The 13,308-nt window shown below is 35.9% G+C and overlaps 3 protein-coding genes across 4 annotated transcripts in view; 1 reads left to right on the forward strand and 2 right to left on the reverse strand.

The window, feature by feature from the left end:
• Window positions 1-1,260: 1,260 nt before the first annotated feature.
• On the forward strand, window positions 1,261-4,181 carry LOC102589945 (probable serine/threonine-protein kinase At1g18390). Its single transcript, XM_006360382.2, has 4 exons — window positions 1,261-2,047; window positions 2,604-2,636; window positions 2,789-3,043; window positions 3,182-4,181. The coding sequence occupies exons 1-4, from the start codon at window positions 1,297-1,299 to the stop codon at window positions 4,141-4,143; spliced, it is 2,001 nt and encodes a 666-aa protein (XP_006360444.1). The 5' UTR covers window positions 1,261-1,296; the 3' UTR covers window positions 4,144-4,181.
• A 1,143-nt stretch (window positions 4,182-5,324) lies between these two features.
• On the reverse strand, window positions 5,325-8,091 carry LOC102595710 (probable receptor-like protein kinase At5g39020). The gene is made up of 5 exons (XM_015314812.1): window positions 7,332-8,091; window positions 7,200-7,238; window positions 6,746-6,783; window positions 5,921-6,694; window positions 5,325-5,579 (listed from the first exon to the last, which is right to left on the reverse strand). The coding sequence occupies exons 1-5, from the start codon at window positions 8,089-8,091 to the stop codon at window positions 5,325-5,327; spliced, it is 1,866 nt and encodes a 621-aa protein (XP_015170298.1).
• An 804-nt stretch (window positions 8,092-8,895) lies between these two features.
• The window catches only part of LOC102598998 (probable receptor-like protein kinase At1g67000), an 8,744-nt gene continuing 4,331 nt past the window's right edge, over window positions 8,896-13,308 (reverse strand). Inside the window, exons 2-3 of one of the 2 annotated variants that reach the window (XM_015314818.1) lie at window positions 10,263-10,295; window positions 8,896-10,091 (exon numbers count right to left, since the gene is read on the reverse strand). In XM_015314818.1, coding sequence (XP_015170304.1) covers window positions 8,980-10,091; window positions 10,263-10,295 — 1,145 coding nt within the window. In that variant the 3' untranslated portion in view covers window positions 8,896-8,979. Of the gene's footprint in view, window positions 10,095-10,262; window positions 10,296-13,308 lie in introns of both variants that reach the window. The other variant, XM_006360406.2, reaches the window with a different exon arrangement.

The raw sequence follows: 13,308 nt of genomic DNA on the forward strand, positions 1-13,308 counted from the left end.
CTACATCATTTATCATATATATATATATGACTAAAAGTGGAAACAAAAAAAGTTGAAAGTTGAAATACCATTTTGCCCCTACACTAGATTAAAATATTATAAATATTTAGTTAATTACATTTTTAAATATTAGTGATAATCAATTATTACATAATGGGGAGTTCATGTGTTCAAAGGAGGATTGTTTACTCTTCCAGATTTTAATGGAGGTTCATGCATATATTTAATATTCTTAAAGTTGTTCTCTTTTATCTATTTTGGCCCTTTGAAACCTTCAAATAGTATTTAATTTAAAACTTTAAGATGTCTTTTGGTATTCCTCTATTTTTATCTATATAAATTCATCTTTTTTGTTTCATGAAACTCATATCCAAAATTATCCTTTTCATTTTATAGTTAAAGTAGTGAAGCCATCAACATCTAAAGTATATGATATATCTACCTTAGTCTGATTATTTATCACTTTACGAAAATAAAGTGATTTTTCTATTTGATTCATGCTTTAATTTTACTCGATGGAGAAGACTTTTGAATTTTGATTGGATATGAGAGAAGGTGTCGACAAAAACTTGGAAAATTATGTACCGATTTTGTATTTCTTTTTCATTTATATAATGTTATGATTAAAGTCTTAGAAGGATGTGTATGTTATTTTTTTCTTCTATGTTTTGTTTTTTATATTTCTCTATTAGTCTTCTTTAATTTAATTTTATATAAACTTTTATCAATACACTTATTTGAGATTGTTGCATTTTAGTACTCATTACACACATGTTTTTATTGAATTTTAATCGTTCTAACGAATTTATAACATATTGCATGAGACACACGTGCGTTTTGAAACTAGTATAACAATAAGAATATACATGAGTCAGTGTTATATATAATATAACTCTATAAATATTTGTCAAACTTCCCCTTGTCTCTATCTCTCTTTATAGACTTAAAAGAGAGAACACAAACTCAATAGTGATTCTCATTTTTCTCTTCCAAAATTCATAGAAAGAGATGGCTATAGACTTTGCAACTTTTTTTAAAAAAATAATGTCAAAACAAAATATTGAAAAGTCTTAAAAATGTCTAGTCAAATGTACAAAAGTCGGTGATGTCTTTCTATTTTTCAGCCCTCCTTTTTGATTCTTTCTTAAAGTAGTCATAACAGTTCAAAATTCCAAGTCAACTAACGTGTTAAACGGATAAATATACATACAAATATGTGGTGCACAAAAAAATAACTATACATAAATGCAGAAGAAAGAAAAAACTATAGTATAGTATACAATATTTTTTTTGAGTATGGTATCATTAAATTCTTTATCAATTTTCTTGATTTCGTATCAAATGGTGATGTTTGCTTCAGTTGTAGCGCAGAATCAAATTCAAAATAACAGCAGTTGTGTGGATGAATTCAAATGTGGAAATCTTGGAAATGTGAGTTTTCCATTTTCTGTATCTTCACAACCTGATTGTGGATTGTACAGTATAGATTGTGATGTTACTCCCAATCCAACAATTCGTCTCGGAGAAAATGTTTATAGTGTTCTGAGACAACGAAACTTTGATGGTTTTCGAGTTTTAGATCATAGGCTTGAGGAATTATTGACGAGAAACAGTTGTGAAACTTTCGATAGAAGTATATCGTTTCCAAATTCTCCTTCTGTCTCGTTTAGAATCAATGAACGAAATCTTACTTTGTTTAGATGCAACAACAGTTTAGATATCAACAGAAGCATGAGTGATAATTATTTTCGCGAATATCTGAATTATACTAAATGTAGTGGCTTTAGTATATACTACAAGTATCCTAGTAGAGGACGGGGAAATTCCTCTGATACACCAGAAGAAGATATTCCGGATAACTGTTCTCCGATTCAATTGCCAATTACATGGAACACTTCACAGCCAAATGATCAGAATAGTAGCTTGTTTGATCTGTTAACTGTGAATTTTGTGATTGAGTGGAGCCTGTCTGTTGATTGTAGTAAATGTCACTATCAAGGAGGTCGATGTTTAACCGATAGCAACAATAGATTTCATTGTTCCACAGGTAATATTTTATTTGCAATATGCTTGTCATATACAATACTCTGAGCTTTGTCTAATTCTACTTTGAATAGTTGCTTCTAGTTTTTGTACTCCAGCTTCGAGAGTGCACATCTACACACCTCAACTTGGTCTCAACTGGACACTCCAACTCGTCCCTAGTGTGTCTCGTGGACACCTGCTACTGACGTGACACATAAATATTGGAGGTGTGTAAGATGATCATTTTGTAAGTTGGAGTGTTCAACTGACAGGGAGGAGACGAGTTGAGGTGTCTAGATGTGCATACTCGAAGTTGGAGTGCTTACTTGCCAGCTGAGGCCAAGTTTGAGTGTCTGTTTTATGTATTATGCTGATTGAAAATAATGAAACACAAATATTCTGCTTGTTTCCATTGTGTAACGTGGGACAAATCGCCTGCAGGATTTATGTCTGTAGCTTCTTCATATTGATCTTGTTCTGAATTTAGTATAGCAGCATAAGCTTGTCATACTTAACTCTCAGTTCCTCCTCCGCGTGCAATAATTATCTAACTTTTTCGTGATTTGGTTTGGTTGCAGTAACAAGAAAGTCGAGACGAGTTCTAATTGTAGGTAACAATCTATAACTTCAAATCTTTTTCATATAACCACATGTTCTCAAGCATGTTCCTTACTTTGAAATGCCAGCTTTCGTCGAATTCTGTCTACTTTTCTGTAGCCATTTTTCAAACAAATTCTGATTAGTTTCTCTGCATTTGCTTCAGTCTTACCTGTGGTGATTGGCTTGACCTTTTTAATCTGTCTTGGTATTGTTATCTGGCGTTTCAAGAAAGGAAAAGGCTGTCGTTCTCACTCTTTCACAAGAAATACATTTTCTGATCCTTCAAGAAAAGATCTTGAAGGGGATAGCAAGTACTTTGGGGTCCCCGTCTTCTCCTACTCTACTCTCCAAGAAGCCACCAATAATTTTGATCCCTCCCAAGAGCTTGGAGACGGAGGTTTTGGAACTGTGTACTATGGTAATAAACCACGTAAATCAATCATGACATTTCGAATCATATTTAGAAAAGCATTAGGCAGAGTTTTGCATTACTGTATTAAGAATGCAATGGTTTGGTAACATGATTCAGCAGCTAACAATGTACTTCTTTTATTAGGTAAACTTCGTGATGGACGAGAAGTTGCAGTGAAACGCCTCTATGAGCAAAGTTCCAAGAGGATGGTGCAATTTAAGAATGAAATTGAAATTCTTACTCGCTTAAGGCACCAGAATCTTGTTATGCTCTATGGGTGCACGTCAAGGCATAGTCGTGAACTCCTCCTGGTTTATGAATACATCCCGAATGGAACAGTTGCTGATCATCTCCATGGCGAGAAAGCAAAGAACGGAGCCCTTATATGGCCTATACGCATGAAGATTGCTATAGAAACTGCTAGTGCTTTAGCTTATCTCCATGCTTCTGACATAATACACCGCGATGTCAAGACTTGTAACATTCTACTTGACAACAATTTCTGTGTCAAAGTTGCAGATTTTGGGCTTTCGCGACTTTTTCCAAATGATGTGACTCATATCTCAACTGCTCCACAGGGGACACCAGGATATGTTGATCCGGATTATCATGCTTGCTATCAGCTAACTAGTAAAAGTGATGTGTATAGCTTTGGAGTTGTCCTTATTGAGCTCATATCGTCGCTCCTTGCTGTGGATATAAGAAGGCATAGGGATGAAATTAGTTTGGCTAACTTTGCAGTAAGCAAGATTTTGAAATGTGCATTCGAGGAGTTGATCGATCCATCTCTTGGTTACGAGTCCAATGCTGAAGTTAGGAGAATGACTACTTCAGTTGCAGAGCTAGCTTTTCAATGTCTCCAACTCGAGAAGGAAATGAGGCCAACAATGGATGAAGTGTTGGAAATTCTAAAGGCAATTCAGAGTGGTGAGTTTGAAAACCAGAAGAAAGAAGAGATTAACGTCGTTGATAATGTAGAAGTCCCTCAGGACCCTGAATCAGAAAATGATGATGCACAATTGATGAAATCTAAATTACCTGTTTCGACGAATTCTGTGAATGATAAGTGGTTTAGTTGCTCTAGCACAGTTAGTATTAGCGGGTGAAATTCCTTCAATATTAAAGCTAACTTCATTACTTTTTAGCTTTCACTCTCTTCTCATTCTTTTTTTGCTCTCTGCTTGTTTATGAGTTCAATACCTAATTGTATCAGAGATGTATTAAAAATAGAGAAGCCTTTTTTGTAAGCAAGCCATCACCTTAACGATGTGGGGGGTTAGGCTTGACCCGTACCATGTCTATAAACATCCAAAAAGTTATGAAAGAAAAGGGGAAATTTATACTATAATTCTAATAGAGAACAATGAGGATAAACTAAACAATCTACAGAATGGCAAATATGACATAGACTTTCATACTATAAGCAAAATACAATGGTTCAACTAACAAAAACAATTACATTTGTTGTATCTTCTCCTTATGCTAGGGATCGTTGCCACTTATCTAGTAGAAATAGTCCCTTCCCCTCTTTAGTGAATTGATGAAAAGAATAATAGAAGGTACCACTTCCACTCGAAGATGTCTGTTTAGCTAAGAAGTCAGTTATTTCGTTGGCTTCTCTATAGCAGTGGGAAGTGCTTCATTCGTGGCATGGTCAATGTCTCGAATGATTCCTTTCAACTTCAAGTTTTGGTTACCTTGTCTTTGATCATGTTGGCCACTACTATAGAATCGCCTTTACCAAGTAAACTTTGGTGTACAAAAATAGTTTGTGAACATGCCTTGAGAATATAATGAAATCCAAAAGTAATATTACGTTTATGGATGCATGATGAACTCCTCGTTGCTTACGAGTACAATCCCAAAGGGACAGTAGTTGATCACATTTCATGAAAATGCAGCAAAGTCACTTCCTGACCTGTCTGAATTATAAGACTTGCTATTGAAATTACTAGCCATTGTTTTATCTTTGTGCTTCTATTTAAGCCAATCAGACTAAGCTAATAAGCACCGCTTGGCTTATCTACGCGTTTGGTAACACTAAAAGTCTGTATTTGGACAGGACTGCAGCAAGGGTGAGGTGCTGGACATCAGTTCACTCTTTGTTTAGCTCTACATAGAAGACTAAAAACAGTTGATCGATTCACAAAACGCATATAACAAAGTGTTATTCACTTTAGAGTGCTCTATAATTCTAGTAACAATGGAACTAATTTACCAAAAGTAGTTTATATGATATCTTAATTAATTCAAAATAATACATGCATAATTTGACTAGTCTAGATCATCAAACTTGATCTTTCGAGTCTTGAATCATATAGGTGGTAGTAGGCATGTCACTGTCTGACACTGAAGAAGAATACAAGAAAGGCTTCGGAGGCATTTGCAAAGATTCGAGTTCACCTTGTAACATCTCTATGACCATACTGATACAAGGCCTGCTGGACGGATCGGTTTGGATGCACCACAGGCTCACCAGTATCATCTTTTCTGCAAGTTTTTTATCCTCTTCCACCACAATACCAGTTAATCCAAGCTCTTTCTTTTGTTCAATTTGTTTGTAGGGATAATACATATATTTGACCTTAAACTTGGCTTCAAATTTTAACTTTGACCTCCAACTTTCATAGTGCACAAATAGACACTTAAACTTGTATAAAGTTGAACAAATAGACACACATGACCTACATGGCATCCTACATGGCATTTTTTGTCCTACGTGGTGTCCTACGTGTATTGTGCCATGTAGGACTCGTGTGTTTACTTGTTCTACTTTATACAAGTTTAAGTGTCTATTTGTGCACTATGAAAGTTGGAGGTCAAAGTTAAAATTTGAAGCCAAGTTTAAGGTCAAATATATGTATTATCCCAAAAATAAAATGCCAGTTTGTAAATGCAGTGTGGAAAGTATATTTCAGTGGTACGATCAACGACAACGTCAACATTTTTCCTTCCTCCAACCATCTCGAGTACCGTCATACCATAGCTGTACACATCTGACTTGTGAGAAATTCCTCCAATGTTTTTACACACAATTTCTGGTGCAATGTAGCCAATAGTCCCTCTTGCACCCAATAAAGACACAATGCTTTCCTTATTGTTACATAGTTTTGCAAGGCCAAAATCGGATATTTTTGGACAAAAGTCTTCATCAAGAAGAATGTTGTGAGGCTTTATATCAAAATGAAGGATTCTAGTATTGCAACCGCGATGCAGATACTCCAATCCTCTAGCAATGCCAAGTGAAATATCGTACAATGTTTGCCAACCTAGTTGACGATTTGTACCACATTTTGCATCGTAAATGAACTTCTCAAGGGACCCATTGGGCATGAAATCATAAATGAGAGCTCTGTGTTGACCCTCAAAACAAAATCCCACAAGTGATACAATATTAATATGAGAAGTCCTACTGATACTTGCTACCTCATTGATAAACTCTTCTCCCCCGCCCTTCGATTCCTTCAAGACCTTGACTGCCACAAGACTTCCGGTATGCAACTTTCCCTTATACACGGAACCATAGCCTCCTTGACCAAGTTTGTTTTTGAAATACTCAGTCATCTTTTTAACTTCAGAATAACAGTACTTCCTTGGCGCGAGTGATCCATGGTTCTTCAAGAAGGCTTTTACATTTCTGTAATCCTCTCCTTTTGTCTACCAGGAAATGAAGGAGCATTTTGTTCTTAAGTAGAGGAGTAGGAGAACTAGTATTGCAATTCCTCCAATAGAAGAAGTAACTGCTGCTATCACAAATTGGAAGATTGTTGTCAGTGTTTGAAGTTGCACCAGTTTTGCAGGATTATATATCCACATAATACATGAACGTGCCTTTTAACTTGGTCTCATTTGGAATCTATGCCCTCCAACTTTGAGTATGCACAAGTAGACACTTGAACTTGTATAGAGTTGAACAAGTAGACAAACTCATCCTACGTGACATTTCATATAGGACACATATGTATGTTTATTGCACTCTATACAAATTAAGTGTTTCTTTGTGCACAACCAAAGTTGGAGGGCATAGATGCCAGCTGAGGCCAAGTTAAAAGGAATATTTATGTATTATGCCTACTATATTTATCAGCATAATAACATTCCAGTGAAGAAGGTACTCTTTATCTGTGTTATGAAATGGAAATTTGTAGCTATAGATGGTTACCTGCAACTAAAATTCGTTTCGACTTTCTTTTTGCTGCAGCTGAACAAAATCACAAAAATGTTAGATATATAAATATAGGAGTCCAGGTCCAGTATGTTTGTTTATTAACTGCTGTTTGGAAGTAAAATTTACCTTTGGGAGTGGTGGAACAAAGAAATTTGTTATTGCTGTCAGTTAAACATTGACCTCCTCCATAGTAACAATTACTACAATCATCAGACAGGCTCCACTGAATTGAATAATTCGCAGTTAAGAGATCAAACAAGCTACTATTCTGACCTTTTGACGGTGACTTCCATGTAATTGGCAATTGAATCATTGAACAGTTCTTCGGAATATCTCTCTCTGGTGCATCCGAGGAACCTTCCTGTTCTCTATTTGGATTCTTGTAGTATAAGCTGAAGCCACTACATTTAGTATAGTTCTGATATTCGCAAAAATAATGATCATTCATGTTCCTATCAATATCTCGACTGTTGTTGCATCTGAACAAGGTAACATTGCGTTTGTTGCTTCTGAAAGAGATATAAGGAGAACTTGGAAATGATATACTTCTATCGAAAGATTGACAACTGTTTTTTGCCAATAAGTCCTCAAGCCCATGGTCTAAAACTCGAAAACCATCTAATAACCGTTTTTCCAGAACACTATAAACATTTTCTCCGAGACGAATTGTTGGATTGGGAGTAACATCACAATCTATAGTGTACAATCCACAAGCAGGTTGTGAAGATACAGAAAAAGGAAAACTCACATTACCAAGACTCCCACACTTGAATTCATTGAGGCAGCTACTACTATTATTTTGGGTTTGATTCGGAGCTTCAGCTGAATTAAACATAACCAAGAGATAGAAAATCAAGAAAACTGACAAATAATCTAAAGCTACCATTCTCAACTCCTATAAGATATTCAAAATTAATTTGATACTCCTCTATAATCTCTGCCATTTTGTGCATATATTTTCTTCTTCCACTTTTTCTACACCATATATATTTAAATAAACGCTTGGAATTTTCAGCTTCTACAACTTTGAATGGTAAAATATATTTTCACTTATTTTTTAGCGTGACTCAAACACTCAATTCATTGATTAACGATAAATATGTTCAACCACTCTAGTAAGCCACACTTATCCCAAAGTAGGACTAATTTAATGTTGCTGTTGGAAAAAAATGGATTTTCAGCTGAGAAATTCTACTTTTTACAGCTTTTTGGTTAGTTTATTCCAACTTTGATTTAATAGTCGATCAACGTTTCAACTCTAATTAAATTATAATGAGTCCAAAAGTATAATTCCGTTTATGGATGCATGGTGAACTCCTTTTTGCTTACGAGTACATTCCCAAAGGAAGTAGGAAAAGTAGTTGATCACATTTCATGAAAATGCAGCAAAGTCACTTCCTGTCCTGTCTAAATTATAAGACTTGCTATTGAAACTACTATGTCCATTGGCTTATCTTTATGCTTCTATTTAAGCCAATCCCGACTAAACTTATAAGCACGGCCTGGCTTATCTACGCGTTTGGTAAAACTAAAAGTCTGTATTTGGACAGGACTGCAGCAAGGGTAAGGTGCTGACATCAGTTCACTCTTTGGTTAGCTCTACATAGAAGACTAACCACAGTTGATCGATTGGCAAAACGCATATATCAAAGTGCTATTCACTTTAGAGTGATATATAATTCTGGTAACAATGGAATTAACTTACCAAAAGTAGTTTGTGTGATATCTTAATTAATCCAAAATAATACATACATAATTTGACAAGTCTAGATCATCAAACTTGATCTTTCGAGTCTTGAATCATATAGGTGGTAGTAGGCATGTCACTGTCTGACACTGAAGAAGAATACAAGAAAGGCTTCGGAGGCATTTGCAAAGATTCGAGTTCACCTTGTAACATCTCTATGACCATACTGATACAAGGCCTGCTGGACGGATCGGTTTGGATGCACCACAGGCTCACCAGTATCATCTTTTCTGCAAGTTTTTTATCCTCTTCCTCTACAATGCCAGTTAATCCAAGCTCTTTCTTTTGTTCAATTTGTTTGTAAATCCAGTGTGGAAAGTATATTTCACTGGTATCAGCATTTTTCCTTCCTCCAACCATCTCGAGTACCATCATACCATAGCTGTACACATCCGACTTGTGAGAAACTCCTCCAATGTTTTTACACACAATTTCTGGTGCAATGTAGCCCATAGTCCCTCTCGCGCCCAATAAAGACACAATGCTTTCCTTATTGTTACATAGTTTTGCAAGGCCAAAATCGGATATTTTTGGACAAAAGTCTTCATCAAGAAGAATGTTGTGAGGCTTTATATCAAAATGAAGGATTCTAGTATTGCAACCGCGATGCAGATACTCCAATCCTCTAGCAATGCCAAGTGAAATATCGTACAATGTTTGCCAACCTAGTTGACGATTTGTACCACATTTTGCATCGTAAATGAACTTCTCAAGGGACCCATTGGGCATGAAATCATAAATGAGAGCTCTGTGTTGACCCTCAAAACAAAATCCCACAAGTGATACAATATTAATATGAGAAGTCCTACTGATACTTGCTACCTCATTGATAAACTCTTCTCCCCCGCCCTTCGATTCCTTCAAGACCTTGACTGCCACAAGACTTCCGGTATGCAACTTTCCCTTATACACGGAACCATAGCCTCCTTGACCAAGTTTGTTTTTGAAATACTCAGTCATCTTTTTAACTTCAGAATAACTGTACTTCCTTGGTGCGAGTGATCCATGGTTCTTCAAGAAGGCTTTTACATTTCTGTAATCCTCTCCTTTTGTCTTCCAGGAAATGAAGGAGCATTTTGTTCTTAAGTAGAGGAATAGGACAACTAACATTGCAATTCCCCCAATAGAAGAAGTAACTGCTGCTGTCAAGACACAAATTGGAAGATTGCTGTCAATTTTTGAAGTTGCACTAGTTCTGCAGGATACTATATTTATCAGCATAATAACGTTCCCGTGAAGAACGTTCTCTTTATCTGTGTGTGTAGGTGTTTTTATGCAACGGTAGCACATTTGTAGCTATAGATAGTTACCTGCAACTAGAATTCGTTTCGACTTTCTTTTTGCTGCAGCCAAAGAAAATCACGAAAATGTTAGATATATAAATATATGTGTTGCACAAGGAAGTGAGGAATAAGAAGTGAGTGTATAATCTGTGCTATCAGATGCTGCACAATATAAAACAACACTGCACTATCTACTAACCTTCTACCCTAAAAGTCTAAATCACATCCTCCACACCCTCTTAGCTGAGGTCATGTCCTCGGTAACTTGAAGTTGTGTCATATCCTGTTTAATCACCTCTCCCTAATACTTCTTTGGTCTACCTCTACCTCTCCTCGTACCTACTATAACCAACCTCTCGCACCTCCTCACCAGGGGTCTGCACATCTCCCTTTCACATGCCCAAACCATCTTAATCTCACTTCCCTCATCTTTTCCACCACGGAGGTATCTCCCTGCCACCTTATCCTAGCTAGATACCCTCATTCCTAATCTTGTCGCCCCTTGTATGCCCACACATCCACCTCAACATCCTCACTTCCATGACATGCATCTTTTGAATATGAGAGTTCCTGATTGGCCAATATTCCGCCCCATACAACAAAATCAGTCTAACCACCACTCTATAAAACTTACATTTAAGTCTCTTCATCTAAATATAAAAGTATTTGTTATCTCCTGTATTCAGATTAGCAAACCAGAAATAATAAAAGATGAAAAGAAAAACAAAGAACTATCCGAGTCCACAGAACCCACTGTGTGTCCTTAAGAAATTTAATCCCCTCAAGTACTCGAGGTTGCAGATTAATTCCTCCCAAGATAAAAATGGATTAACCATTAAAGAAGTAACGGTACCTCAAAATTTCAATAATTTCAACAAACTCAAAATGACAACAACGAATCACACACACAGACACGATCGATCGATTTTGTTTTGTAAGAAATGTATGCAAGAGAAGGGAAGAATTCGATGCAGAAAAATGAGAGAAAGTCTCTCTATTTATAGCCAACAAAGGGTAAAGGTCACAACTCTTTGGAAAGAAGACAACCTTTCAGAAAGGTCACAACACTTTGAAAAAGACACAACCTTTCAACCGATCACAACCCTTTAGAAATGACACAACCTTTCATAAAGGTCACAACACTTCATTTCTTGTTCATACCTTTAAAATCCAACAATCCCCACATGAATAGGTATTGACTATTGTTAAAACATATGCATGAAAAATTGTGTGATTCGTAAGTAAAGATTGATTGCATCTGGATAAGTGGGTTTCCCTTTGAACTTTCCATAGTGAACATATATCGGATATACTCGGTCAATTGGTAGATTTAATATCTTTGAACCATTGAGCTTTGGTGTATACCTAAACAACATAAGTCACACAATCAACCCCTTTGAACTGTTTTTGGTTCTCATTGTTTTGTTCGTTTCAGCCATGAACACGTCTTGGTTTATAAGTGCGTAGAGAACTGGCCTTACCGAATTCTCCTTGAAGCGGCTTACACTTCACACTTACATAAGTGATTTCTAAATGTGTTATCCCGTAGATACACTATTTGATATACCATGTATCAAACTTAGAAACCATTAAAAAGTCCTAATGCCTTTATCCTTGTTACTGAACATTGTCTTATCATGAGAATGAACCATAAAAAATTTTTTGACAATGTTAAACCGTCATCAATGACTTTGTTTGATCTCCTTGAACCTAGATCTTGGGATCTCCAGTCTTCTAGGTAGAGTTACAGCCACAATGACTTGTTCTTAGCCATAGTCTCATTCCCTTGGATAATCTATCAACTTCCTCTCTAGTTAGGCCTTTCATAAGTGGATATGTCATATTATCCTTTGACTTTACATAGTCAATTATGATCATTCCACTAGAGAGTAGTTTTTTAACGATATTATGTCTACGTCATATATGACTAGACTTTCCATTATACATCATGCTCCATGCCCTACCTATTGCAAATTAACTCTCATTGTGTATGCATACTAGAGCTAAAAGGTTTGGGCCAAAAATCTTTCAAGAAATTTTGGAGTCATTCAACTTCTTCACCAGTCTTATCTAGAGTGATAAACTCAGATTTCATAGTAGAGCAAGTGATAAATTTCTGTTTGAAAGATTTCTAAGAGACTGCTCCTCCACCAAGAGTAAATACAAATCCACTCGTGAATTTTTCTTCATTTGACCTGGTGATTTAATTTGCATCACTATATTCTTCCAATACTGTTGAATATTAGTTATAATGCAAAGCAATAGTTTATAAGTATGTTTTAAATACTCCAAAACTCTTTTCATTGTCATCCAATGAATTTAATTGAGATTACTCGTGAACCGACTCAGTTTACTAATAGCCCAAGCTATATCTGATCGCGTATACTTTATGATATATATCATACGTCTCAATACTCTAGCACAATCCAATTGTGAGTCACTTTTGCCTTCATTCTTTTGAAGTACAAATCTCACATTTATTGGAGTCTTGACAATATTGAAATCCAAATACTTGAACTTGTCAAGTACCTTCTCAATCACATCAGTAACTTTAATGTCTAGCGCTTGTTTTTAGTCCACAAAGTGTCTTAACAAGTTTACAAACTTTTTTTTCTTTACCAGGAACCATGAAACCCTCGGGTTGTTCCATGTAAATATCTTCCTCCAATTCTCCATTTTAAATAAAATATTTTCACATCCATTTTGACGAATTTGAAGGACATATACCGCATCTAGTGCAATTAATATCTGAATTTATGTAATCCTAGTTAGTGGCTATTATGTGTCAAAGAAGGCTTTCTTATTGTCTAAAGCCTATGACAACAAGTCTTGCTTTGTATTTTTCAATAGTTTAATCAACTTTCTTTTCCTTTTGTAGATCCACTTTGAACCCAAAGGTTTATTTCTTGGAGGAAGATCAACCCTTCACTTGACTATCCGACGGTTCAAACTTATGAACCATAAATCGACATGCTTTACTATTTGTAGCATATCCAATGAACATACAATCCAAAGTCTTAGGTCATATTTTGACCCGTTTGGGAATAGTTCCCTCATTTCCATTTCTCATATG

This window comes from Solanum tuberosum, unplaced genomic scaffold, assembly GCF_000226075.1.
Source record: "Solanum tuberosum cultivar DM 1-3 516 R44 unplaced genomic scaffold, SolTub_3.0 scf00322, whole genome shotgun sequence".
Classification (NCBI taxonomy): domain Eukaryota; kingdom Viridiplantae; phylum Streptophyta; class Magnoliopsida; order Solanales; family Solanaceae; genus Solanum; species Solanum tuberosum.